At 50.3% G+C, this 27,329-nt stretch overlaps 4 protein-coding genes across 8 annotated transcripts in view; 2 read left to right on the top strand and 2 right to left on the bottom strand.

Annotated features, from left to right (window-relative positions):
- Positions 1-1,144: 1,144 nt before the first annotated feature.
- NDUFA11 (NADH:ubiquinone oxidoreductase subunit A11) lies at positions 1,145-7,543 on the bottom strand. Its single transcript, XM_035117038.2, has 4 exons — positions 7,414-7,543; positions 3,721-3,813; positions 2,971-3,093; positions 1,145-1,419 (listed from the first exon to the last, which is right to left on the bottom strand). Exons 1-4 carry the CDS (start codon positions 7,493-7,495, stop codon positions 1,307-1,309), a joined length of 411 nt encoding a protein of 136 aa, XP_034972929.1. The 5' UTR covers positions 7,496-7,543; the 3' UTR covers positions 1,145-1,306.
- Positions 7,544-7,992: 449 nt separating this feature from the next.
- On the top strand, positions 7,993-11,095 carry VMAC (vimentin type intermediate filament associated coiled-coil protein). Its single transcript, XM_035117157.2, has 2 exons — positions 7,993-8,207; positions 9,045-11,095. Exons 1-2 carry the CDS (start codon positions 7,999-8,001, stop codon positions 9,373-9,375), a joined length of 540 nt encoding a protein of 179 aa, XP_034973048.2. The 5' UTR covers positions 7,993-7,998; the 3' UTR covers positions 9,376-11,095.
- Positions 11,096-13,539: 2,444 nt separating this feature from the next.
- On the top strand, positions 13,540-19,147 carry CAPS (calcyphosine). Its single transcript, XM_035117042.2, has 5 exons — positions 13,540-13,686; positions 14,588-14,687; positions 15,295-15,472; positions 16,874-17,083; positions 18,933-19,147. Exons 2-5 carry the CDS (start codon positions 14,611-14,613, stop codon positions 19,032-19,034), a joined length of 567 nt encoding a protein of 188 aa, XP_034972933.1. The 5' UTR covers positions 13,540-13,686; positions 14,588-14,610; the 3' UTR covers positions 19,035-19,147.
- Positions 19,072-27,329, bottom strand: part of RANBP3 (RAN binding protein 3) — a 33,174-nt gene continuing 24,916 nt past the window's right edge. For 4 of the 5 annotated variants that reach the window (XM_035116996.2, XM_035116998.2, XM_060276499.1 and 1 more), the window contains 4 exons: positions 26,888-27,008; positions 26,155-26,297; positions 24,209-24,389; positions 19,072-21,655 (listed from right to left, as the gene is read on the bottom strand). In XM_035116996.2, coding sequence (XP_034972887.1) covers positions 21,612-21,655; positions 24,209-24,389; positions 26,155-26,297; positions 26,888-27,008 — 489 coding nt within the window. In that variant the 3' untranslated portion in view covers positions 19,072-21,611. The remainder of the gene's footprint in view (positions 21,656-24,208; positions 24,390-26,154; positions 26,298-26,887; positions 27,009-27,329) is intronic. The other variant, XM_035116997.2, reaches the window with a different exon arrangement.

Below are 27,329 nucleotides of genomic sequence, written 5' to 3'. Positions count from 1 at the left end.
GACCAAAAGTCAGGCTTCTTTTAGAGCAGCCGTTTGAAAAACTGTATTTATCTTATTTATTAAAACTAAATAGTTTTAACTGGATTTTGAATAAATACGCTGCTCCTGCTTTGAATTTTACCCTGCTATATTCCCTCTCTTTTACAATGTTTGAATACAATGTTTCCACAAAAATTTCCATAGTAATTTATACTTTCGTTTTATTGAGCTGCCATCCCGTTTTCCATTGTTGTTTGTAAATATACCATCTCTCTACTGTATCATTTCCCCCCTTAGGGGGTCGCGCAATCTGAACGACACTCTTGATGGCGGGGAAGCAAAACTACTACTACTACTACTAATAATAATAATAGTAAAAATAATAATTTATACCCCACCCATATGGGACCGAGAAGCTGTAGGCCTGAGGACATTTGGAAGATCCCATTTTTACGATGGGTTTTCATCGCAGGACTGGGATAAAAACGTGCAGTGAGATCATTTAAATAGATTTTCAAGGATAAATTACCAATAGAATAAAAACGGATCCGCAATGCTAAAATCTAGAATATAAGGAACCGCGAAAAGGGGAAGAGAAGGTGGTCATGAAGTTTCGGCAGTGCTTTTTCTGGGGGGGGGGGACGCATACCCCTAAACATTTTGCGAATTTAATTTCCCCTAAACATTTTGCGAATTCCCCCCCACCCCATTTACTGTTGATTCTCTCAAGTCGAAGATGAGAGTACCCCTAAACATTTTTTTAAGAGGGGAAAAAAAAGCACTGAGTTTTGGTCTTCCAAATTGGCCGTGCAAAGTTATAGTGTTACAATTTTGTAAAATGACTATTTGGACTAATCAAGGAATGCAGCACAATATTTGGCTGAACTTGAGAGCACGGGAAGGCACACAAAGGTATCTAATTTGGCATGAAATTTGGCTTCTTTTCTTGATTGTATTATAATTTGGAATGTTTTAATGTGGATTTTGTTGGGTTGCTAAAATGGAAAACGTAATAAATATTATTTTAAAAATGTTTTTTGGTAATATGAGAAAATGGGGTAAAAATTACAATGTGTTTTAAGGCGCATTTAAAGAGTTTTAGGGTCTGTCCCCCTACAGTCTGGGCTCAAGGAAGTCACAAAGAGGAAAATTCCAGGGACCGAAAAATGGTCAACGCTTTTATTTGCAGGACAAGATTCTCTCGGGCCACTTGGCTCACGGCCCCGGGATTTCGGGCGCCAGGATTTCCCGCTAAAGTCCATGCCCTGGGATGTGGTTGGTGGCGATCGTGCGCCGCGCTTGGAGGACGGAGAGGGCGGCTCCGGGTTCAGTCTTTGCGAGTCTGCAGCCAGCACCAGTCTTCCTTCTTGCCGACTTTGGCAAGGAAGGCGGCCGCGCCCAGGCCCACGCAGGCGGCTGTGCCGGTGGCGAAGCTGTGGGCTGGGAGAGGAGAGAGAGAGGAGAGGTGAGAAGAGGCGTCCCGCAGGGCATAGCTGGACGGCGGGACTCCCTGCCACTGGAAAAGGAACTTCAGAGCATGGGAAGTCATTCAAAGATATAAAAATGGGCACAAAATTGGGTCTTTTCGATTGTATTATAATTTTGGAAGATTTTCAATGTGGTTTTTATTGGAGGGAGAGGAGAGGGGAGAAGAGGAGGCCCGCCGTCACGCAGGGCATAGTCGGACGGCGGAACTCCCTGTCACTGGAGGCGGGGAAGGCCAAAAAACTTGGATACCTTGGAAAGTGTAGATTAGAGAAAGTAAGGCAGGGGGAAGTGGCAAAACCCCTTTAGCTGCCAGATGGAAACTTTCCTCAAACCAGGCCTTGGGCTGATTGACATCCGACGGCCTTTATTGGGTCGTCTTTGCTTTTACTGTATTTGTATTATTTATTTTGCGTTCTTATACAGTCAAACCTCGGCTGTCAGAAACGTTCAACAACCGAGGCGGAGCTTCTAATTGGTTGCGTGTTTTTAACCTTCTGTTGGAAGCCGCCTAGAGTGGCTGGGGAAGAATATATATATTCTTTTTTCTGTTTTTTGGAACCCGGATGTCAAATATAAATATATATATATATGTCGGATGTCCGGATTCCGAAAAACCGGAGCATTTACTTCCGGGTTTTTGGCGTTCGGGAGTTGAAACGTTTGAGAACAAAGCTGTTCAAAAACCAAGGCTGCTATTTTTATAGGGCAGCATACGCATCTTAAAAAATAATAATAAAATAACCGAGCGGTCTCCAAAATATACAGAGGCCTTCTGCAACAGGATACGGGGTCAAAGCGTATTTGGGGAAACAGACTCGGAAATGGAAATGGAGCAGGAATCTTGGGAGGCGATTCCAAATTGTTCAGAACAAGCATTTAATGAGAGAAGGTGCAATCACAGCACTTGCGTTGCAATGGGAATCGGTGCTTGGAGGAGAAAACCGTTAAGGGGATTTCTCTTGGCGGCAAGTAATGGGGTTAGAGCCGCGTTTCTGGGGAAATTCTGCCCTGTGGAACGCCCTCCCACCAGATGTCAAGGAGATAAACAACTATCTGACTTTAAGAAGACATTTGGAGGCAGCCCTGTTTAGGGAAGTTTTTAATGTTTGATGAATTACTGCATTTTAATATTTTGCTGGAAGCTGCCCAGAGTGCCTGGGGAAACCCAGCCAGATGGGTGGGGTATAAATAATAAATTATTATTACTATTATTATGGAAAAACTGCGCAAGCAATTGAGGCCAGTGAGAGGAGAGCGCAGCACAGAGAGACATCTGCAGGAGAACAGAACTGTTTCCTTTCATTCCCAAATTCCCCAGGCGACCAAAGACCAGTCCCAATTCTTATTTTTGGGGGGTCCATCCCTTCCTAAGGATCTGCCCTTTCAAGTTGTGTTGCTGGCGTGTTTTTTGGGGGGGTCTCCGGGGAAATTTGAAGAACGAAAACGGAAACATGGGGTTATTCCCAATTGGGCAAATTTGAGTCGGGACGGCGGGCGACCGACCTCTGGCTCCCCAGATGGCGCCCGAGGCGCAGCCTCCGATAAAGTAGTTTGTTGGGTCCTCTGGGTCTTCTCGGAGCTGGGCGCTGAGGCAAGTCGTGACCCCAAAAACGGCCCCCAAGGTGGCTGCAGAGACAAAAAAAACAGACGGGGGGGGGGGGAAGAAATCGAGAGAAAGCAGCAGCATTTCATCTGGTTAGAGCCTCTTTGGAGAGCTGCTGCTGCCAGCCAGTGTTGGCAATACTGAACTAAGCAGACTCTATATAAGGCAGCCCTATTATTCCTACAGCAAGCACACACACACACACACCCAGCAATGTTGAGATTTCGCTCTCGGAGTTTGAGAGCGGCTGCTTTCGACCTTGCCCTGGTTTGAACGCAAAGGGAGTTTGATTAATTACAGAACAGCCAGCTATAAGTAGAACTTTATTTGCGGCTGTGGGGCACAAATAACAAAATCACCAGCCCTTTTTTTTTTTCTAAAAAATTTTTTTGTCCTGTTTATATTGAAATACTGCCCCTCAATGAGGCCAAACTCTGATTCACAAAATGTTTAGGGCTATGTGTACCCCTGTGCCGTCCCCCAGAAAAAAAAACCACTGATTATTATCATGATTATTTAGATTTTATGCTAACTACACGCCTAGAGGCTCGCTTATCTACAAGAATAGACGCGGCATCTCGTTCTCATTCTCCTCTCCCAAATATCAAGCGGGCTGGGCTGCTGCCAAGCAGAGTCTGTGCGGGACTTACCCATGAGGACGGTTCCAGTGGTCGCCCTCTGAAAAGCCCCCAGGGTCGTCTCGGACGGGAACAGGGTCACACGGTAAGCAGACCCCACCAGACCTGCAGGAAAATTTTGCATAGGAAAATACATTCTTTATTCTTCTTCTAAAACATGGCTAGGCAAGCTAAGGCCCAATCGCCTTCTCAATCTGGGAATCAGCGTGTTTTTACATGAGTAGAATGTGTTGTTTTGTGTAAAATGCATCTCTGGGTTATTTGTGGGGCATAGGAATTCGTTCATTTCACCTCCCCAATATATAATCCGGCCCCCCACAAGGTCTGAGGGACAGTGGACCGGACCCCTGCTGAAAAAGTTTGCTGACCCCTGTTCTGTAACAAAAAGCCAGAAATATAATATACCTTCAGCTGCTTAAAAAAAAAACCTGGTCCTCCCTTAAAAAATGGGCGGTGGGGGAAGGATTCTATGTGGCAGCCGCCCTCCTTTCAAGACCCCCACCCCAAGGAACTGTGCCCACCTCTTGTTTTCTTGGGTTAGTCTGACTGTAAAGGTAAAGGGACCCCTGACCATTAGGTCCAGTTGCGGACGACTCTGGGGTTGCGGCGCTCATCTCGCGTTATTGGCCGAGGGAGCCGGCGTACAGCTTCCGGGTCTTGTGGCCAGCATGACAAAGCCGCTTCTGGCGAACCAGAGTAGCGCACAGAAACGCCATTTACCTTCCTGCCAGAGTGGTACCTATTTATCTACTTGCACTTTGACGTGCTTTCGAACTGCTAGGTTGGCAGGAGCTGGGACCGAGCAACGGGAGCTCACCCCATCGCAGGGATTCGAACCGCTAACCTTCTGATCAGCAAGCCCTAGGCCAGGGGTCAGCAAACTTTTTCAGCAGGGGGCCGGTCCACTGTCCCTCAGACCTTGTGGGGGGCCGGACTATATTTTGAAAAGAATATATGAAGGAATTCCTACACCCCACAAATAACCCAGAGATGCATTTTAAATAAAAGGACACATTCTACTCATGTAAAAACATGCTGATTCCCGGACCGTCCGCGGGCCAGATTTAGAAGGCGATTGGGCCGCATCCGGCCCCCAGGCCTTAGTTTGGGGACCCCTGCCCTAGGCTCTGTGGTTTAACCCACAACCAGGAGGTAAACCTTCCTTGGCTGCTGCCTATTATTATTGTTTTTAACATAAAAAAGGTAAAGGTAAAGGGACCCCTGACCATTAGGTCCAGTCGTGACCGACTCTGGGGTTGCGCGCTCATCTCGCATTATTGGCCGAGGGAGCCGACGTATAGCTTCCATATTTTTTTTATTAAAGATTTCTTGGTTTACAAAAGTATGTGCAATTTTTAGAGTTACATTTTCTACCTTTCCCAGACCTGACAGATTTTAGGATGAGTCACCAGCCTCCTCAGCCTGCAGGAACAGGGCTAATCTGAAGTCAACCTCAGGTTAATTCCTATGGCAGGAGGCCTGCACAGCTCAATGCACATGGACCCTTGTGAACGAAACAAATCTGGAGTCACAATGCGGCTAGTCCAGAGCCGCCCTACACCAAACTGCCGCAAACAGGACTAATCTGCAGCCCATGTTAACGCAGCTCATTCATTACTATTATCAAATTTAATTACTTTCAAGTTCATATGCCCGTTAAATTGACCCGGGATAATAATAATAATAATAATAATAATAATAATAATAATTTTTATTTACACCCCGCCCATCTGGCTGGGTCTCCCCAGCCACTCTGGGCGGCTTCCAACAGAAAAATAAAACACAGTAATCTATTAAACATTAAAAGCCTCCCTGAACAGGGCTGCCTTCAGATGTCTTCTAAAAGTCTGGTAGTTGTTTTCCTCTTTGACATCTGTTGGGAGGGCGTTCCGAAGGGCAGGCGCCACCACCGAGAAGGCCCTCTGCATGGTTCCCTGCAACTTGGCTTCTCGCAACGAGGGAACCGCCAGAAGGCCCTCGGTACTGGACCTCAGTGTCCGGGCAGAATGATGGAGGTGGAGACGCTCCTTCAGGTATACCGGATCGAGGCCGTTTAGGGCTTTAAAGGTCAACACCAACACTTTGAATTGTGCTCGGAAATGTACTGGGAGCCAATGTAGGTCTTTCAGGACCGGTGTTATGTGGTCTCGGCGGCCGCTCCCAGTCACCAGTCTAGCTGGCGCATTCTGGATTAATTGCAGTTTCCAGGTCACCTTCAAAGGTAGCCCCACGTAGAGAGCATTGCAGTAGTCCAAGCGGGAGATAACCAGAGCATGCACCACTCTGGCGAGACAGTCTGCAGGCAGGTAGGGTCTCATCCTGCGTACCAGATGGAGCTGATAGACAGCTGCCCTGGACACAGAATTGACCTGCGCCTCCATGGACAGCTGTGAGTCCAAAATGACTCCCAGGCTGCGCACCTGGTTCTTCAGGGGCACAGTTGCCCCATTCAGGACCAGGGAATCCTCCACACCTGCCCGCCTCCTGTCCCCCACGAACAGTACTTCTCTCTTGTCAGGATTCAACCTCAATCCATTAAACACCATCCATCCTTCAACCACCTCCAGGCACTCACACAGGACCTTCACTGGTTCTGATTTGAAAGAGAGGTAGAGCTGGGTATCATCAGCATACTGATGGACACCCAGCCCAAACCCCCTGATGATCTCTCCCAGCGGCTGCATGTAGATGTTAAAAAGCATGGGGGAGAGGACAGAACCCTGAGGCACCCCACAAGTGAAAGCCCAGGGGTCTGAACACTCATCCCCCACCACCACTTTCTGAACACGGCCCAGGAGGAAGGAGCGGAACCACTGCATGACAGTGCCCCCAGCTCCCAGCCCCTCTAGACGGTCCAGAAGGATGTTATGGTCGATGGTGTCAAAAGCCGCTGAGAGATCCAGCAGAACAAGGAAACAGCTCTCACCTTTGTCCCTAGCCCGCCGGAGATCATCGACCAGTGCGACCAAGGCAGTTTCAGTCCCATGATGAGGTCTGAATCCTGACTGGAAGGGTTCCAAATGGATTACTTTTAAGTTTATAAGTGCCCTTCAAATTGACCCTGGATAAGGACTGCGCCAAAACGCAAGCAGGGGCTCTCATCTCGCACCAAAACTGTGCCTCCTTCAGGGTGGCAGAATCCACTCCGATTTGATCCAAGGCTTGATCCTTGGGGGTGTCCTTCCTCACATCACTCCCGATGCATTGCTCCGTATGAACAGAGCCTCTTGACCGTCTCAGGGCAAAACTTGGCCCCCCACGACACCCCCTCCCCAATGCGCTTCGGTTGGTGTGAACGAGGCTATTTTGGAGTCACTCCGAATTGATCCAAGGATTCGTCCCCTGTGGGGGTCCTTCCCCACATTACCCCAAATGCATTGCACAGCGAGGACAGAGCCTCTCGTCTGTCTCGGGGCAAAACATGATCCTTCCCCCCACTCCCATTTGCGTGAACGGGGCTAATCCGGAGTCACTCCGAATCGACACATCCCCGGGGACGTGCGCTTTGCGGGGTTCTTTCTCTCCCCCCCCCCATGCGTCGCAAAGCGTGAGCAAGGGCCTCTCCTCCGTCTCGGGCCAAAACACGCTCCGGTTCGTGTGAACGGAGCTAATCCGGAGTCAATCCGGAGTGGCTCCGAGAGGGAGGGGCGAGCGGCTCCCCGCACTCAGGCGCCTCCCCCTCCGCCCGAGCCCCCGCCTCCTCACCGATAATGGCCCCGAGGCGCGTCGTAAGCCAGGTCTTTCGGGCGCAATCGGTGCCCTCCGGGATGTCCCAGTAGTCTGCCATCTTGGCGGCGGCCTTTTCTCGCGAGTCTCCGGAGGGTCTACTTCTCGCGGCGGGGCGGGGCAGCGAGTGCTAGACCAATCGTCGCTGGGAAAAGCGGGATTGATGCAGGAACAGACCAATGAAGGGCGGCGTGTGGGCGGGCTGAACACGCTTCTACCCTTTTGATTGGCCTGGGGTGATTGAGGGTGATGCTTTTGATTGGCCCTTTTGATTGAGGGTAATGCTCAAGCAAAAGGCTCGGCTTCCTCCCCTCAGGGGAAGGCCATTGGCTGCGCGTGAGGCGGTGGGCGGGGCGCTCGAGCATCATATTCAGGACGTGGCTTGTCCTCCCCGGCTGAGCGCCATTGGCTGCGCCTGGGGAGATGGGCGGGGCGTGCGCGAGCCGCGTCGCCTCTGACTGGCTCCCCGAGGACGAGGGCGGGGTTCCGTCCCTCCCCGGCGAGATGCCATTGGCCGCGCGCTGGCGGTGGGCGGATCTTCTCGGGCTGCGCCGTCTGGCCGTCATGGCGTCTCCTCCTCCCGCGTCGCCGCCGACGCCGGTGCAGATCCGGGAGGCGAACGCGCACCTGGCGGCGCTGCACGGGCGCGTGGCCGAGCTGGAGGCGCGCCTGGCCGCCGCCGAGGAGACCGTGCGGGGCCAGGCCCAGAGTCTCATACGGAAGGACGGGGAGACCCGCAGGGCCATGGACGAGCTGAGCCGAGAGAAGGGCAGGTAGGAAAAGGGGGCGGGGCTTGAGGACTAGCGCCTTGAGCGGAGAAGGAGGAAAAAGGAATGGCAGGGAGATGGATCTTGAGGACTAGCGCCTTGGGGAGTCAAGCAGCCAAGGGAAAGGGCCGTGAGGACTAGAAACTTGGGTAAAAGGCCAGAGTTGAAGGGCCTTGAGGACTAGCGCCTTGGGGGGTAAAGGAGAAAAGCTGAAGGGCCACGAGGACTAGCACCTTCGGTGGAGAAGGAGGCATGGGGAAGGAGCAGGGAGATGGACCTTGAGGACTAGCACCTTAGCGGGGGAAGGACCAAAGCTGAAGGGCCATGAGGACTAGCGCCTTGGGGGGTAAAGGAGCCAAGGGCAAGGGCCAGGAGGACTAGCACCCAGAGGAATGGCAGGGAGATGCACCTTGAGGACTAGCGCCTTGGGGAGTAAAGGAGCCAAGCTGAAAGGTCATGAGGACTAGCGCCTTGGGCGGAGAATGAGGAAAGGGGATGGGCAGGGAAATGGACCTTGAGAACTAGCGCCTTGAGCCACTCTCGGTTTCCCTTTTCTCCTTTCAAGGCGTCCTGAAGGCTCCCCAAAACTAGGCGGTGTTCCTTCTTTTCCCTCCCCCCCCCCCCAAAAAAAGCTGCCGGAAGAATCCGCCTTCGGAAACATTTGCCTTCCTGCCAGTGAGCAGCCCTTTCTCCAGCCCCTTTTTTAAGAGAGAGGCGGGGTGGGAAGAAAGAGGACCGGCAGCTTGCGTTTTTAAGACGAAACGTTGAGGACTAGCGCCTTAATCCCCTGCACCCCCCAACCTCACTGCTGCTTTTCCTCCTTTCTCCCCCCACCCAAAAAAGGGAAATTGCTGCCCTGGAGGAGAAACTCCGCTCATCCGAAGACCGTGTGCAGGAGCTCCTGGGCGTCATCCGGGAGAAGGAGGGCCTGATCCTGCGCCTCCGTCACCGCAGCCGCCTGCTGGGCGAGATCTGCCGCTGCCGGCCCGTGCTGGACACCCTCCTAGCCCAGATGTCCGAAGGGGAGAGGCTGGGGCCCGACAGCAGCGGCAGCTCCCCGGACTCCAGCGGCCTCTTGCCAGACTCGAACTGCGTCCCGGACGGCGCCAGAGACTTCTCCCTAGGCGACGACCCCCAGGATTCGGACAAAGCTCTTTTTGGGACGACGGTCTGAGCGCGGGTGCGAGTCACTGTTTGGGGGGTCTGGAATGGGATAGGGGGGGTCCGGCCCCTGTTGAAGGCGGACATTGTGGAATTATTTGCACCCTCCTGGCATCACCGGTTCGCCCTCAGGCCTCATCCTGCACCTAAAGACAAATTGCTTGAGGACTAGCGACTTGACTTCTCTCTCCCCTTCCCGTCGGCGGATGAATGAGCGTTCCTGGAAAGCGGGGGGGTTGGAGAAGCCTGCTGGATCAGGCCAAATCGGCGGCTCACTTGCTCCCGCAGCCTCTTCTCACAGGATGATGGCCATTTGGGAAGCCCGGATCTGAGTGCGAATGCTGGAGATTCAGAAGCATCGCTGCCCCTGGAGGGCAGAGCAGAGCCGTCCTGGCTTAGGAGCCATATAGAGAGCCCTCTTCTCCCCTTCCTTCCACGGGGGGGGGGTCTCCTGTGGCAGCGAGTTCCACAGGTTAACCGGGTCACTTTTGTGTATTTCTCGGCAGCCGTGGCTCACAGGGCAGAGTGCAGTAATTCTGGGGTGTTCTGGGGACGAGGGGGGGGGGACGACTGCCTCCCTAGGGACCGCCTCGCAGGGGTGAGTGGGGGGCCTGATGCTGATTCTGCACCACCAGCACCAAATATTTTTAAGGGAAGGGATCTTTTGCTCGAACTCGCATCCCTAAGAGTCTCCTGAGCTATTCCGACCTAGAAATACAGGAACCTGATCTCGCTGTGCAACCTTATTTTCCAGGACCGAGTGGGGGGGCCGTTACAGTCCCAGTGGCAGCTCTCCCCCCCCCCCCCCAGTTCTACCTCAGATAAGTGCAGGGAGCAAGTGCCAGCTATTGGGTCAGAGCACCTGCTTGGCGTGCAGAAGGTGCCCAGCGCGCCTGTTTAAAAAAGACCACAAGGACTGGAGGAGGCTACTTTCTTACGTTCCTCTCGCAGCCTTTATTGAGAGCCATGAGGTCTAGAAGCTTGGTTTTAGTTTTAAAAAGAGGGTGGGGACGGACGGACGCGTGCCCTGCATGCAGAACGTCCCAGGCTCAACCCCCTCCAACTTGATGCAAGGCCATTTCACGTGTCCTGGTTTGAACCAGCGAGACCATGAGATCTGGAAACTTTGTGCTGGGCTTCTGGTATCAGTGCAGCATTCTAGATTCCTATTCACCCTCTTCTAATGGGAGATAACGTTCCTTTCCCCCCCCCAAAGACGTGTCTTAACAGGAAAGAAGGGCCTTCAATCGGCCCTTCGGTTCCGAACAATGAGGACTAGCTTTGTTTCTTTTTAAGGACCTCAAGGGCTCCCGGCCTTCGGCTGCCGGTCCGTGCTAGCAATACTGACTTGGATGGTGGTGGATTCTCTTCCCTTGGCCATCTGTCAGGGATTCTTTCGCTTCCATTCCATTCCTAGGGAGTTGGGCTAGATGACCACTGGGATCCCCTTCCAACTTCCGTGCTTTTATGGCTCCATTTCTGTTTTTTGTACCCATTTCCTTGACTTACTCATCAACCAAGAGTTCGAGAGGCAGACTGTGTTCTTATAGCCATGAGCGCAGAATCAGCCCATTTCTGCCCCACGACTGTTACCACGTTCCCAGGTCAAACTTGTGCGCCTGGCTTCACTTTCAAGTGCCTATAACTGGGGATTTTGTTACACCGGAAACCTCTATTTAAAACTGTTCCTCTTCCGTTAGAGCCAAATAATAAACCTATTTTGGTATACTCGGGATCTGTGTGCTTTGCGAGTCTTCATTCCTAGCCGACCAGCCTCGTGCTCAGGGGCGATGTTGGGTATTTCCCTCTAGGAAAAACTGAAATGAAAACAAGACACTAGTCCTCAAGGTCTCGGAAAGCAGCCAATGTAAAAATCAACTTTGGGAAAAGGGATCTCGGAAATCCCTGCCCAGGTAGCTTCCTGTCTGTTCCTGGGAGAAAGCGTCGCGAAAAGACAAAATTACCAAGCGCATTGTTTTCGATTCAGGGGCTGCATGCTCTCGTGGGGAGGCTTTTAGGGGGCCGCACTTGGGAAGTGGGCGTGGCCAAAAGGGAAGTGGGCGGAGCAAAGTATATGCCACTCAATGCTACCATAGGAAAGCTGGATCCGCTCTCCCCTCTTGAGACCCTTATCTGCACCCAGCAGTTTAGGGGCGTCTGTGCCAGCCAGCGGCGCAAGGGGGGTCCAGTTGACCCGCTTCACAGTCCCCGAGTGCCGTCCCCAAATCGAGGGTCTGGAAGCCAAGCCTGATGAGGAACGGTTGAAGGAGCTGGGCATGTTTAGCCTGGGAAAGAGGAGAGACTGGGAGGAGATATCTTCAAATATCTTGCATGGAAGAGGGATTCTATGATTGTATTATTCACAATGAACCTCTGGTCTGGGTTTGCTCCTCCTTTAATGTATTTGTTGGAAGCTGCCCAATGTGGCTGGGGAAACCCAGCCAGATTGAGCGGGGCAGAATAATAACAAGTTATTATTGTTATTATCATTATCATTATTGTACTATTATCAAGAGGACGTGGGTGGCGCTGTGGGTTAAACCACTGAGCCTCTTGGGCTTGCCAATCAGAAGGTCAGCAGTCTGAATCCCCGCGACGGGGTGATCTCCCGTTGCTCGATCCCAGCTCCTGCCAACCTAGCAGTTCGAAAGCACGTCAAAGTGCAAGTAGATAAATAGGTACCGCTACAGCGGGAAGGTAAATGGCGTTTCCATGTGCTGCTCTGGTTTGCCAGAAGCGGCTTTGTCATGCTGGCAACATTACCTGGAAGCTATACGCCGGCTCCCTCGGCCAATAATGCGAGATGAGCACCGCAACCCCAGAGTCGGTCACGACTGGACCTAATGGTCAGGGGTCCCTTTACCTTTATCAAACAATAACCTGCATCTTTACAAAGCCGTTTCCTTGTTGCTTGGACCATAGGCAACCCCAAAATACGGAGCTCACCCACCCCTCTTTACCCATGGCTAGACTCCTATCATTAGAATTCCTTTCTGAAATCTTAGGTAGCGTCTGGAGGGACCTCCAGGGGCCATCTAGCCCAACCCCCTGACTGGCAGGAACCTAGCTGAAGATCTTGGCACTATCTTCTTCTTTGGTGATCCCTTGTAGCCAAATAAGATTGTCTTCCATAAACACAGTTTTCAAAAGTGAATCCGTGACTGTGGAGGCCAATTCTGGATCCACATGTCCTTCCACAGTGGGGACATTGGTTTCCAGGCGGGAGCTGATCCAGGTGTGGATTTGCCAAGCGTGCCTTCCTCTTAGCACGTTTCTCCCTAGCGTCCTGAGTTCGAGTGTCTTCAAAGCCCAGGACAACTTTGGTAAAGGCTGCTCTCCAACTGGAGCACTCGCAGGCCAGTGTTTCCCAGTTTTCAGTGTTTATACTACATTTTATTAGATTTGCCTGGAGAGAGTCTTTAAACCTCTTTTGTTGACCACCAGCATTACTCTTTCGATTTTTAAGTTCGGAATAGAGTAGTTGCTTTGGAAGACGATTATCAGGCATCCGCACAACATGACCAGTCCAGCAAAGTTGATGTTGAAGAATCATCGCTTCAACACTGGTGATCTTTGCTTCTTCCAGTACACTGATATTAGTCCACCTGTCTTCCCAAGTGATGTGTAAAATTTTCCGGAGACCCTGTTGACGGAATCTTTCAAGGAATTGGAGATGGCGTTTATAAGTGGTCCATGTTTCACAAGCACATAGCAAGGTAGTATAAGAGCTTTGTAAACAAGCACTTTGGTTTCCCTGCGAATGTCCCGGTCCTCAAACACTCTGCACTTCAATCGGGAGAAAGCTGCACTCGCAGAGCTCAGGCGATGCTGGATTTCGGCATAAGTTTTGGCCCTTGTGGAAAGATAAGATAAACTGCCCAGGTAGGAGAAGTGATCGACATTTTCCAAAGTTACACCATTGAGTTGGATTTAGATCTAGATCAACCCCCTGCAATGCATGGGGCTCAGTGTGCCCACTTAGAAATTTCACGTTGCCCCTTCTGTGCCACCCCACAAATTATTATTTTCCCTGGCCCTGCAAGAGCCACCAGGATCCTCGAGGGCTCCCAACGCGACGTGGCACACTCTCATTTTATTTTTTTACGTGGCAGGCTGGGCTCCCTTGCTCTGCCAACTGCTGTGCCTGCCTGCCAGGCCTTCCCTTGGGCTGCCAAGCCGGCCCCGAAGGCGCCTCCTGGCAACCGGGGGATATTGCTATGGAGACGTCTGCCAGCAAACTCAGGATCACAGCCAGCTCTGTGCAAGGACGTTTGCCAGGCAGAGCTCAGACACCTCCAGGAAGCAGAAGACGAAACACACCCAGGTAGGAGGTTTTGCAAAAAAAAACCACCCCAGTAATAATGTCCTTTTAACTGCTCTCTCTAAACTGTTCCCAATAGTCCCATGGAATTTAAAGGGGTTTTATTACTTCACCCTGAAAGTTGGAAGTAAGTTTTTGCCTCATCCTGGCAGCAGAGTCAAAGTCCAGGAGAGCACTCTGCACGAGGCCAGAGGGCTTTTGCAATGTCCTCCCATCTCCCCTGGGTCTCGGGATGCTCTGGCCGGTTAGATCTCAGCCGAAAGAAGTCTTAAATTTAATTCCCCAAAGAGCCAAGGAGGGAGATTTAAGTGGAGGTTGCAAAACCAAGTTGTGGTTCAGCCCCGTCCAAGATGGAATTGCGGGTCGTGGTCCGAGACGGATCTCAGAGGAGCGAAGCCAAGATCAATGAAGGAAGGTGGACGTGGTTTGGGAAGGAGGGAGCTGGCGGACGGGGAGTTTTCCAACATCCTGGAGGCTCGGTCTTGTTAGATAGTAAAATTCATGTTCAATTGCTATTTTAGGGGTTGTATTTAAAAGTCTGGAACGGATTAAAGCACGCCTTGCTTTTGGAGTGCTTTGGTTTTGAGACGGACTTCTGGAACAGATAAAGTCTGAAAACCAAGGCACCCCTGTATTCTAAAATACTCTGGCCCCCTAGACAGCACCCTAACCACAGCTGATGGCAGCGAAGGTGTTTCGGGGACCATTTGCTCCCGAGCATTGCAGGGGGTTGGTCTGGATGACCCCAAGGGATCCCCTCCAAACTCTGATTATACGAGAAGACTCCGTGGGCCCGCAATGACTGAACATTGGGTGCAATCCATTAATTACAACCCATTTGAGCAGGCCGACAGGGAAGAGGGCGAGGGCCCGATCCACCCTGGGTGTCTTTTTCCCTCCGCAGACTTTCCCAGCACCGAGGTAAAAATGGAGACGGGTGCCATCGCGAAACTCCGGGCAAAGTGTCTGGAAAGAGGAGCCTCTGGGATTAAGGGGCTGGCCAGGTACGTAAAGGACATACGCTCTGTCTGACAGCCGTTACTCATTTCTTGCTGAAAACCAGAGCTTTTTCCCCCTAAAAAAATGTTTTGACTCAAGAAAACCACCATTTTGTAGTTCAAATCGGGGAAAATAAATACAGTAAATGGACCAAAGTACAAATGATTCATAAAATGTTTAGGGATACACGCCCCCCCCCCCCTGCAAAAAGCACTGTTGAAAACCATTGTCCAGACATATCGGCATGTGTTTTAATGCCCCCCCCCTAGTTTAGCGATTTAAATTTAATTGCAAACATTTTAAACAACTGTTTTCACCAGTAAGTGTTTCATCCTTTCTCTAGACTGCTTTGAGGTTTGTTAATTTTTACACTCAAGAGGAATATAGGAAATAAATAAAATACCACATTTTTTCGTGTATAAGACGCCCCCATGTATACAATGGCCCATTTTTGAGCCCAAAATTAAGAAATAAATAATTGCAACATTCTGTGTATAAGACCCCCAATTTTAAACATAAATTTTTTTGGGGGGGGAAATATACTCTTATGCATGGGAAAATAACAGCAAGTATCTCACAGAAAAGCAAAACCTTCCTTTTCTCCTCTCGCAGGTTCTTCCGGGTCATGGACGACGACCGGAGCAAAACTTTGGACCTGGAGGAATTTGTGCAGGGGCTCCGCGATGCGGGGGTCCCCCTGGAACGGGGCGAAGCGCAGGAGATTTTCGCCTCCTGCGACAAGAACCAGAGCGGCACGCTGGACTTTGACGAGTTCCTGGAGGCCTTGCGGGTGAGCGAGTTTTGTTTGCCGCTTTTCTAAGGTAGACTGCCTCCATCCATGGAGGCTCCATTTATATGTCGCAGCAGCAGAAACCCTCTGCAGTGGGCCTTGTTTTTAATCCTTGTATTTTAATCTGTGAACCGCCCCCGGGATCTCATGGCGAAGGGTGGTGTACGACTGAAATAAATGAATGAATTCAGAAGCACCCAGCCCACTGCGGTGGGAGAGCTTAGAAGCTACACCCTCCTCTGTTAAGTTGTCTGACCCTCTTTCCAAAGTTGGTGGTCGTCCATGTCTCCTGTGGCAGGGAGTTCCGCTGTTGTAACTCTGCATTTCATGAAGTTCTTCCTTTTATCCATCCCAAATTTTCCAATGCTCAGCTTCGGTGTATTACCGCCAATTCTACTTGTATTACGAGTGTTTTATTTCATTGCGCCCTTTGTTATAAAGCCTGCATCCCATTGCCCCAGTTTTCCTTGAACTAAAAAGGTTGCAAAACCTCCTTTATACTTCCCTGCCGCCCACCCACCCTCCTGCCCCCACTTAGAAACTCTAAACAATCACAGGCAAGACACGGATATTAAGAATATTAGTAACTAATATCCAATTCCGTTCAATGAACGACAGACTCTCATTCCCTGCGATTCTATTACATACTTTCTGTTTAATTAAGAGTTTCTAAACTTGGCACTTCTATTATGTCATATGGAGGAGGGAGAAAGATTGTTTTCTGCTGCTCCAGAGAAGCGGACACGAAGCAATGGATTCAAACTACAAGAAAGAAGATTCCACCTAAACATTAGGAAGAACTTCCTGACAGTAAGAGCTGTTCGGCAGTGGAATTTTCTACCAAGGAGTGTGGTGGAGTTTCCTTCTTTGGAGGTCTTTAAGCAGAGGCTTGACAGGCATATGTCAAGAATGCTTTGATGGTGTTTCCTGCTTGGCAGGGGGTTGGACTGGATGGCCCTTGTGGTCTCCTCCAGCTCTATGATTCTATGATTCTATTATCACAAGGTTACTGGATTGTGACTGTTGAAAGGCTTGTTTGCTTGTTTGTTCTAATTTGGTTCATGCATCCATCATCTATCTATCTATCTATCTATCTATCTATCTATCTATCTATCTATCTATCTATCTATCTATCATCTATACACACACACACACACACACACACATATTCTTATTAGCCGCATGTTGCCTGTGGTAGTTTAGAGTTCATCTATTTTTGCAATACTGTACAGGGAATTTCCTTTGTTACACCCCCTTTGTAACTGGCATTGAGGGTAGACTGCTCCTGGTTGTGGAGGCTCCACTGAGCATTTGCCATTGACACCTGGGACAGAGAGGAGCGAGTTTCAAAAGCAGAAAACAACGCCTTGCCTCTCTTTCTCTCTCCCCTTCTCCTCCCAGCCCCCCATGTCCAAAGCCAGGAAGGAGGTCATCCGGCAAGCCTTCCAAAAACTGGACCGGACAGGCGATGGCCTGGTGACAGTGGAGGACCTTCGTGGGGTCTACAACGGCCGCTGCCACCCCAAGTTCAAGAGCGGCGAGTGGACGGAGGAGCAGGTCTTCCGTTCCTTCCTGGACAGCTTTGACTCCCCGGACGATAAGGATGGGAAGGTGAGAGGAAGGGACACCCAGGGTCATCTAGTCCAACCCCCAGCAATGTGGGAATCTTGGCTCGATGGGCCACTGGCCTGATCCTGCACAGCTCTTCTCAGGTCCTTCGGGATGGAGTAAGCTGCAGTTTTGGCTGCCGCTCCTCCCACCCGCATCGCTAACCATTGCCCATGCTAGCTGCTGGCCCCTGGGGGCCCCAAAACCCAGGGGCCACAGATCGCCCTGCTTGGACATAAAAAACCTGGCTGCTTTTCACCTCATGCCGAGAACCGCTGAGATCTATGGGTGAAAGGAGGTATAGAAGCCTAGTTAGTAATTAGATAATGGTGATCCTAGAACTGCAGAGCCGGATGAGACCCCAAGCGTCCTCTAGTCTGACCCTCGGCAATGCAGGAATAAATGATCCATCTGGTACGCAGGATGAGACCCTCCCTGCCCACAGACTGTCTCGCCAGAGTGGTGCATGCTCTGGTTTTCTCCCGCTTGGACTACTGCCATGCGCTCTATGTGGTCAGCGCAAAAACAAAACTGTACCGTGATAAATCCCTGAAATGAGATATTGATGAAGTGAATAATAATAAGAAAACTAAACTAATAATTGTTCAAAAAAACAATTCTTGTTTCACTGGAAAATCTCTATCTGTTTCATCAAAAGAAAAAAATTTAGGGGCTGAGGTTTTCTTATCAAAAACTAGACAGGAACTGTAGACTCTGAAAAGAACTGAAAGCTACACCACAGTCTGGGGTAAATTCCCCCAAAATAAGACTCTAGTTTTGTTTAAACCAAAGGTTAGTTAATCCTATGAGACAGTTCAAATAATGAATATCATAGCTATTTGAAAAAGATTAGGTAGAGGGCTGTAAAAACTCTCCTAGTTGTGATGTTATAATGTCAGTCTTAGAAACGAGTCACTCAGCAGGCACCCCGTCAAGGTTTACTTTATTTAGAGGTTTCTTTGAGAAATTTGTTTTTTCTATATCGTTTCTTTTGGGAGATTTAAGCTAATTTTGTTTTTTTGAACCATTATTAGTTTAGTTTTCTTATTATTATTCACTTTATCAAAATCTCGTTTCAGGGATTTATCACAGTATAGTTTTGTTTTTGCGCTGATTACATATTCCCGTGATTGCCTTTTTTGCCATTTTTTATGCACTCTCCGTGGGGCTGCCTTTGAAGGTGACCTAGAAACTACAACTAATCCAGAATGCAGCAGCTAGACTGGGGACTGGGAGCGGCCGCCAAGATCACATAACACTGGTCTTGAAAGACCTACATTGGCTCCCAGGATGTTTCTGAGCTGACCTTGAAAGCCCTAAACGGCTTAGGTCCTGTAGACCTGAAGGAGCGTCTCCACCCCCATCATTCAGCCTGGACACCGGGGTCCACCTCCGAGGGTCTTCTGGCGGTTCCCTCCCTGCAAAAAGTGAAGTTACAGGGAACCAGACAGAGGGCCTTCTCGGTGGTGGCTCCCGCCCTGTGGAACGCCCTCCCATCAGATGTCACAGAGATAAATGAGATAAATAACTTTGTAACCTTTAGAAGGCAGCCCTGTACAGGGAAACCTTTTAAGGTGTAATGTTTTATTGTGGTTTTATATACAGTATGTTGGAAACCACCCAATCACCTTGTATTTTTACGCCGAGAAGTGCCCCGAGATCTATGGGTGAAAAGAGGCATGCAACTTTTGTTAGTACTTCTGTAATGACCACCCTAGAATTTGAGAACTGCAGAGGTGGATGGTATCCCAAAGGTCCTCTAGTCTGACCTCTGGCAAGGCAGGAATAAATGGTCATGAGGGTGATGCGTGTCGAATAGAGGGCAAACCCTCAAGGCTCTTCGTACTCGCAGGTGACGGCCGAGGAGTTCCTGAACTACTACAGCGCAGTCAGCGCTTCCATCGACAGCGACGAATATTTCGTGGGCATGGTGAAATCCGCCTGGAAGATTTAGCGAGAATGGAAGAAAAAGCCAGCCAAGCAAGCAGGACTTATTGTTACAAGTTTTGTCTCTTTTTTTTAATGTAATTCCCAAATACATCTGATATGACAATTGTACAGAAATCTTCCAAAACACAGGGGTCGTTGTCTGGGTCTTTTGCCTTTTTTTGGGGGGGAATTGTATTTTGGTTTTTTTTCAACTTGTCGCTAGTTGGGAGCGTTGAAAACGGGGGGAAGGAAGGGAAAAGTTTCAACGCAGCCTTGTCTCTGGCCCAGCCAACCTTCCTCCAACACTGGGGAGAGGAATAAGGGAGCAATAATAAAACGCAGGACCAGAGGGGAGAGAGAAAAGGGGGGGGGAACAGGTGTTTTCTGACTGGCTAAAGTACGCAGAGGAAACAGGAGACTGTGCAACAGGAAATTATTTTAAAAATTCATCTTCCCATCCACCCTCTCCTCTTCTTTCGCTGCAAGTGACTTGTGTCCGGATCCAAACCACATCCATAAATAGCTGCCAGATATATATGTGTGTGTATAACCCCCCCCCCCCGGAAAGGATGAACTCTGCAGGAGGAAAACTGTTTAAACACATTCAATGCAACCTTAACCATTGGAAGGCGCTCTCCTTTCGAGCGCTGCCCTCTCGCAAACCCTTTCGCACGTGTGACACCCAAACGGGGGAGCCCTCAGGACTCTGGGGGTCCGAAGGAAGTGGACACCCCCCTGCCATGCCTGCGTAAACGCACACCTTGCAAGTCTCTTTTTAGCACTGAGGACCAGATTTTCCCACCCAATTTTCTCTGAAGGGCTTTAAAAATAAGAGTTGGGACAGTTGTCGCTCTTTGGAGAGGCGGAAACTGCCTGCACTGGAGGAGCTGTCCTGCGGGGGGGGGGGGATGGCAGGAGCTGGGGCTGCCTCGGCTCAAGGGGCAAGAGCACCCTTTTGCCTTCTGGGCATTGCTGAACTAGAGCTCTCTGGGAGTCGTAGTTCAGCCACACCAAGGCTCCCCACCAGGTACGGCCCTGTTTACTTGGGAACCGTGTGCCCAGCAGGGGTAGCTGCCGGCTTTTCCAACTGTACTCCGTGGATGGGCGTGTTCCCCCCTGAATCCCGCTTGCGCCCCCGTCCAGAGCCTGAAGGGTGCGATGTCCAGTTCCCGGCCACATGCACTTCGAGGCTGCCTCCGTATCAACCCGGAGGCATCTTCGCCGCTCACTAGAAACCCAGAAAAAGACGGTGCAAGCCATCTTTGGCCGGCAAAAAGCCAAAGGGGCAGAGAATACGACACACACACACCCCCGCGCCCCGTTCTAAAGATGGCGATTCCAGGGCACGTTCCGATTTTAAAAATAATATTAATAACACACAGCAGCAAGTTTTTACCAACCAGAAAAGAAATAAACACACACGCCCCTCTCAAACGCCAGGTAGGCTGATCACGGGGAAAGACGCTTGCGGTGGGGGGGTATATCTTTCTTTCTTTGCGTGCCCAGCAAATATTCCTGGATCAGGTGGGGGGGGAGAGCAAATCAAAGCCCCCTCCTCACCCTACAAATCGGCTGTTTGGCGCCGTGACAAGACCAGGAGGAAATTTGAGGGGAATTTTGTAGGATAGCTTTGCTTGTCTTAAATAAGAACAGAAAAGGTCCCCCCCCCCAATTTGCTCGACGCACAAGAGAGATGGATAATCCAGTTCAAAACTGGGGGGCTACCTTTCAAGGAATAGTTTATGCCACGACTGAAGCAAGGCAAACCAGTAGTAATGATAGTCACAACAAATCGGAGGAAGGAATTGGCCTGGTGAGATGTAACCGGGGGGAAAGGCAGAGTTTAAAAAGACACCCCCTTCCAAAAAAATTAGCAAAGCGTCTCTCCGCGTCAGCCACAATTGGGTGGATGTTTGGGGATGAGGCAAGGAAGGAGAAAACACGACAAGAGATGTCCGTCGGACGAAAGATTCTTCTGCCGGGGCAAGTGTTTTTTTCTTTTTTTAAAAAAAAAGAAAAAGAGGAGGGAAAACGGCAAATGGGGGGTGGGGGGGAGAGAAGAGTCTTCCGTGTGGAGAAGGATTTCGCCTGCGGCACAGGCCTCGAGGGCTGCCAAGAGGAGAATCGGGCAAGTCGTGGCAAGTCTCAAGGTGCCTCCCCCCCTCAAATATTCGCCAAGTGTGGAGGGGGGGGGGCAGAGAGAGGAAGGGAGGAAAAGGGGATTTCTCTCCTCCCTGGACTCATCAATATGATGAGCATTTTTTTTCTTTTTTTACATGTCCCAAAACCACATTCAGCCTGTTTTGTCCAAAGTCCGCTGCGTTTTGTTTTCTTGTTTTAATATGGAATCAACAGATTCGCCCCCCTGCCCCGCCCCCCCAAAAGTCCAACTCACGATGGGGGAGGAAGGGGGGAAAGAAAAAAAAAACCCAGAACTGGGATGTGCAGAGTTCATCAATCTCGAGCGCTTCCGTCGCTGCCCGGAGCAAGAGCTGGTCGGAGGGAGGGCGTCCCTCCCCGCCCCACAAGAGGGGGGTCTGCAAAGAGGGCGGTGGTGTCGGCGGGGGGCGGCGGCTCTTGCCGGCAGCGCGGATTGCGGCTGCTATGTGCCGCCCGTTGTCTGCCCGTCCCCTTCGTTGGTGGGACCTGCAAGGGGGGGGGGAGAGAAGGAGGTGCTGCAAAACCGGCCACTGGTGGTCACCTAGAGAGACCAGAGCGGCTCCAGGCGACTAGAGTCCCCCCCCCCCTGTCCCTAACGTTTCGTTAGGAATTTTCTGCAGCTGTCAAATACATCCAAATGACATGCAAATAAAACCCACAAAATATGGTAACAGACAACCCCCCCCGTATACACGCCTCCAAGGCCTCGCTGTGAAGCCGGCACAAAAAAGGACCAAGAGAACATGAAAACGGAACAAAAAACTGCATCAGCAAAGCGTTGCATCAATCTGTGAAGGCTGTGCAGAGTTGGGAGTCTGAGCAAGGTTGCAAGGGAGCAATTAGGGTGGGTTTTTAAAAAAGGGTTTCCCAATGGTTTTTAGAGGGAGTTTCCAGGCTTTTTCGACGGGGTTCCCCCAATAATATGAGCTTTTGCTTGAGCATGCGCATGGTGCCTCGGAACGTAATCCCTCCCTGCACACGAAAAATGGCCAACTTGGTCGAAACAGGTTTAGGGGGACACTCTGTGGGATGTAACACCCCAAAAGCAGTCAAGTACAACACTTCCTGTTTGCCTAGAGTGGACAGGGGGATGTTGGTCCAGCCAGGAGGACTTTCTGTTCCACCTGGTCTAGAGCAGGCATCCCCAAACTGCAGCCCACCAGATGTTTTGGCCTAGAACTCCCATGATCCCTAGCTAACAGGACCAGTGGTCGGGGGAGATGGGAATTGTAGTCCAAAACATCTGGAGGGCCAAAGTTTGGGGATGCCTGGTGTAGAGCATCTTTCCTCTGTGTGTGACCAGGTAGATGGGGAGACCCCATAAAAGGGCCGGTTACACAGCCATCTTCCCTTCTTCTTTTTGTTCTATCTTGATGTAATTTGCCGTGTGCTGGCTCTGAGCAGCAGCACCTGGGCTCATTCATAATAATAATAATAATAATAATAATAATAATAATAATAATAATAATAATTTATTTATACCCCGCCCTCCCCAGCCAAAGCTGGGCTCAGAGCGGCTAACACCAAATATAAAACAACTGATTAAAATACAACTCAAACAACAAGACCACATACATCAAAATTAAGTTAAAAATTAAAAAATGCAGCCTCATATAAAAGGGAAAAAGAAAGGGAAAATGGGGGAGGGAATCAGATTAGCTCCAGGCTAAATGCCAGGCGGAACAACTCTGTCTTACAGGCCCTGTGGAAAGCAATCCGGTCCCGCAGGTCCTGGTCTCAGGAGACAGAGCGTTCCACCAGGTCGGTGCCAGTGTTAAGAAGGCCCTGGTTCTAGTAGAGGCTATTCTGATTTCCTTCAGGCCCGGGACCTCTAAGGTATTACTGTTTATGGACCTTAAGGTCCTCCGCGGGGCATACTGGGAGAGACAGTCCCGTAAGTACGAGGGTCCTGGGCCATAAAGATGAACCCACACTTTTCTCGGTACCTACAGGTGAAACTCGGAAAATTAGAATATCGTCAAGGAGTGCATTTATTTCAGTAACACAATTTAAAAGGTGAAACCAATATATGAGATAGATGCATGACATACAAAGCAAGATATGTCAAGCCTTTATTTGTTGTAAATGTAATTATTTGTCATTAGGCGGGTCAATTATAAATGGAATGTAATTAATGAAACGTAATAGTGATGTTTATTTTTGTTTATTGTTGTACAGTGGTACCTCAACTTACGAAGGTGATCCGTTCCGCAGCGCTCTTCATAAGTCAAATCCTTTGGTTGTTGAAGCGTCTGTTTTGCGCATGTGCAATTTTGTGCTTCTGCGCATGCGCTGACCGCACGCGCTGCTTCTGCGCAGGCGCAAAACGTGCACACGGCGAAAAGACTTCCGGGTTTGCCAACTTAGTAAGTCGAAACCTTCGGCAGTCGAGTCATTCGGATGTCGAGGTACCACTGTATCATTGTAACTATTTGTTTTATTACTGTGGAATTTCCAAAAGAAAGCATTTGTAAAAATTAAAAGAAAAAGAAAAAAATATTAAGTTGCATTACTGAAATTAATGCACTCTTCAACGATATTCTAATTTTCTGAGTTTCACCTGTGCAAGCTAAAGCCTGCCTCCTCCAGGATCACACTGTGGACTGAAAGTGAGTCAACCTTGCTTTAAGAGAAGATTAATGTGTCGTTGTTGTTTTAAGAGAGGGAATTAAAAGGGGATTTACCAGGAACAAATCCAGAATGGATTGCTTCCCTCAAGTGATTCTCACGAATCCAATGTGGTCTGCTACCAGCTCACTAGCGTGAGTGAGGAAGGAGAATATTAACATGAAGGCAGCCCTGTTTAGAAAAGATTTTAACGAATGATGTTTTCATGTATTTAAAATATTTTGTGGGAAGCCGCCCAGAGGGGCTGGGGAAACCAGCCAGACTGGCAGGGTAGAAATAAACACCCTCAAACCTCCTCTGCCGTTAGCAAAGCCCCCGGTCTAGGAAACTGAAAATGCAACGCCACAAAATGTGGGAGATGCTTAAGGCCCCTGGAAAAGGGAGACCTGGCCTCCCGCGGTCCTTGCTCACCACTTCCAGGCGACCCTGACGGGGCAAGGACGTCGTCGTCACTGTCTTCCTCGTTGGACTGGGTCACTTCGGGCTCGGGCGCCGCGCTGCTGGCTTCCTGCTCCTGTTCCACCCGACTCCGCAAGGCCAGGATCCGGTGGTGCAAGGCTGCGTAGAGCTGCCCCGTGTCTTTAGAGCTGGCCTGCGGGGCAAAGAACGGCTCGCTCTCAAAAGTGGGTGGCGGGAGGGCACCAAACGCAAGCTGTTCCATACCCTAGGCCAACCCCAACCTCTCTCACCCCCAAAGGAACACAAGGGAACAACAGAGAACCTGCACAAGTGAAGCTGACAAAACCCTCACATATATTAAGCAAAATAGAAACATCGCCACCCGACCCCTCCCCCACCCACCTTTCCCCATCTCAACAAATGAAACCAATTGATAAAAACATTACGAGAGACATTGCACAGATTTTTGTAAATCAAGAAAATCTTTAATAAAAAAAAAGATAGAAGCAGCCAAAAAAAGAGACACCCAGGTCAGGGCCCATCACTGGCACTGGCTCCTGCGGGAGGGAGGGAGTTCCCTAGGTTAGCTCTGAGCTGCTTGAGGGAGGGAGGGAGGGAGGGAGGGAGGGAGGGAGGGAGGGAGGGAGGAAGGAAGGAAGGAAGGAAGGAGAAAAGGAAGAGAAGGAAGGAAGGAGAAGGAAGGAGAAAAGGAAGAGAAGGGAGGGAGGGAGGGCTGCCTTGAACCTCCCAACATGCAGCTTCACTGTAAGTCCCAGAGTTCTCAATGTTAGCATAGAGCAGGGGTAGGCAACCTCAGGCCTGTGGGCTGGATACGGCCCAATCGCCTTCTCAATCCGGCCCACGGACAGTCCGGGAATCAGCGTGTTTCTACATGAGTAGAATGTGTGCTTTTATTTAATATGCATCTTCGGGTTATTTGTGGGGCATAGGAATTCGTTCATTCTTTTGTCCCAAAATATAGTCCGGGCCCCCCACAAGGCCTGAGGGACAGTGGGCCGGCCCCCTCCTGAAAAAGGTTGCTGACCCCTGGCGTAGAGGGACAGACTTTCCTCTACCTCCTCCTTCCAGGCCTTGCACTCAAAGTCGTCCCAAAGGGCACAACCTTCCCTCGGATCGTTCCACTCGCCCTTTCCTCAACCCTACAACATCCTTTGGGAGGTGAGGCAACCAGGAGAGCACACAGAGCCCCAAAGGTTTGTCAACAGCATTGCGATCTTGTCGGCTCTGCTTTCAATTCATTTCCTGATGACCCCTAGCATGGAGTGTGTGCCTTTTCTCATACAGTGGTACCTTGGTTCCGAAGGGCTTGGCTCCTGGATGCTGCAAATCCAGAAGGAAGTGTTCCAGTTTGCGAACGTTTTTTGGAAGCCGAACGTCCGACGTGGCTTCCAATTGAGTGCAGGAAGCTCCTGCAGCCAATCGGAAGCTGTGCTTTGGTTTCCGAACAGTTCTGGGACCCCCGGAACGGATTAGATTTGACAGCCAAGGTACCACTGTAATTTATATTGAAGATTTCCTTTGGATACAAAATTACGTGTATTTTTCCGTGTATAATACTATGGTTCCCGCCAATTTTGTTAAGTTTGAAATTGGGAGTCTACATGGAATGTTGCAATTATTTATTTCTTAATTTTGGGATCCAAAAATAGGGGTTGTCTTATATACGGAGAAATACAGTATGTGCTTTGTCTCTTTTCTGGGGGTCATAGAATATTTCCTGCAAATCGGCTGCCCCTTCCTCAAGACTAATCAGCTACAACCCCGAGGTCTTGTTTGTGGTGGCTCCACCAGGTCCAGACCCCACCACCCCGAGCATGGGCGCAAGTCTTTCTGCCCCAACACGCATCACTCTGTGCTTCTTTGCGCTTCCCATGTGGCCTGTGGACCCCACTCCCAGCGCCGCCCGCCTCTGCCCCTTGCGCCTTACCCCCCCTTACCGATATAAGGAAGACTTTGACCCCTTGGTCCTCTGTGTCCATCGCTGTGATTCGAATGCTCTTTTCGCTGGCTTTGTCGATCTGCATCTGAGCCCACAACTTGGTGTTCAGGATTAGCCGAAGGCTGCCTTGCGTTCTCATCACTGAGGAGAGAGAGATAAATTTGAAACGAGCAACCAGGCATTTTATTTCGGATCACAGCGTCTCCACCCTGGACACCGGGGCCCCTCTCCCGAGGGCCTTCTGGTGGTCCCCTCCCTGCAAGAAGCGAGATCACAGGAAACCTGGCAGAGGGCCTTCTCGGTGGTGGCGCCCGCCCTGTGGAACACCCTCCCGTCAGATGTCAAGGAAATAAACAACTACCCGACTTTTAGAAGACATCTGAAGGCAGCCCTGTTCAGGGAAGCTTTTAATGTTTGATGTTTTATCGTTTTTAAAGATTCTATTGGGAGTCGCTCAGAGTGGCAGGGGAAACCCAGCCAGGTGGGTGGGGCATAAACTTTATTATCATCGCCATCATTGCTGTCAGAAAGCCCCTCCTTGTTTCAGTTGGAATCAGTGGCATATCAATATCTTTCTACGGAAGTCTTCTATCTCTGGGGTGTGTGTCCGTCCTGCTCAGCCCCAACGGCCGGCTGGCCTTTGCAATGCTTCCCCTGGCAGACCCTTCCCCATGTGGCCCCCGGCTGCGGCCCCCAGTTCCCGGGGGCTTGCTCTCTGCACCTGCTCTTACCAAGGCGCGACTGTAGCGTCCCGTCGTCTGTGGAAGCCATGTCGTTCAGCCTCAGGAGTCCCCGGCCTCTTTCGACCCAAGACTGGGAGTTCTTATCAAAGACAAACAACTTGCATTGTATCTGCAACAGAGGAAAGGGGCTGAAGAACGTTAACAGCGAAGGCAGCAGAGATCGAAAGCTGCAGGAGGAAAGACCAGCGCAGAAGGCGGCAGCAGCAAGGAGCATCTGCAGGAAAAGGACATTGGAGCATGCGCAGAGCGCAGAGACTGGCGTGAATGAGGCTGCAAGGGAAACAGGGGCCGCCAGTCAACAAGGTGCTAACTCAGAATGACAAACCAAGTGGATGGACTAGGCCAAACTGGGAAGCTCAGAAATCAAGAAGACAATAAAAGAAGGGGCAAAGTTTAGGATTTATATACAAGATCACTGTAAGCATTAGCA

Source organism: Zootoca vivipara, chromosome 6, assembly GCF_963506605.1.
Source record: "Zootoca vivipara chromosome 6, rZooViv1.1, whole genome shotgun sequence".
Taxonomy (NCBI): Eukaryota; Metazoa; Chordata; class Lepidosauria; order Squamata; family Lacertidae; genus Zootoca; species Zootoca vivipara.
This window is presented reverse-complemented; position numbering and strand designations above follow the sequence as displayed.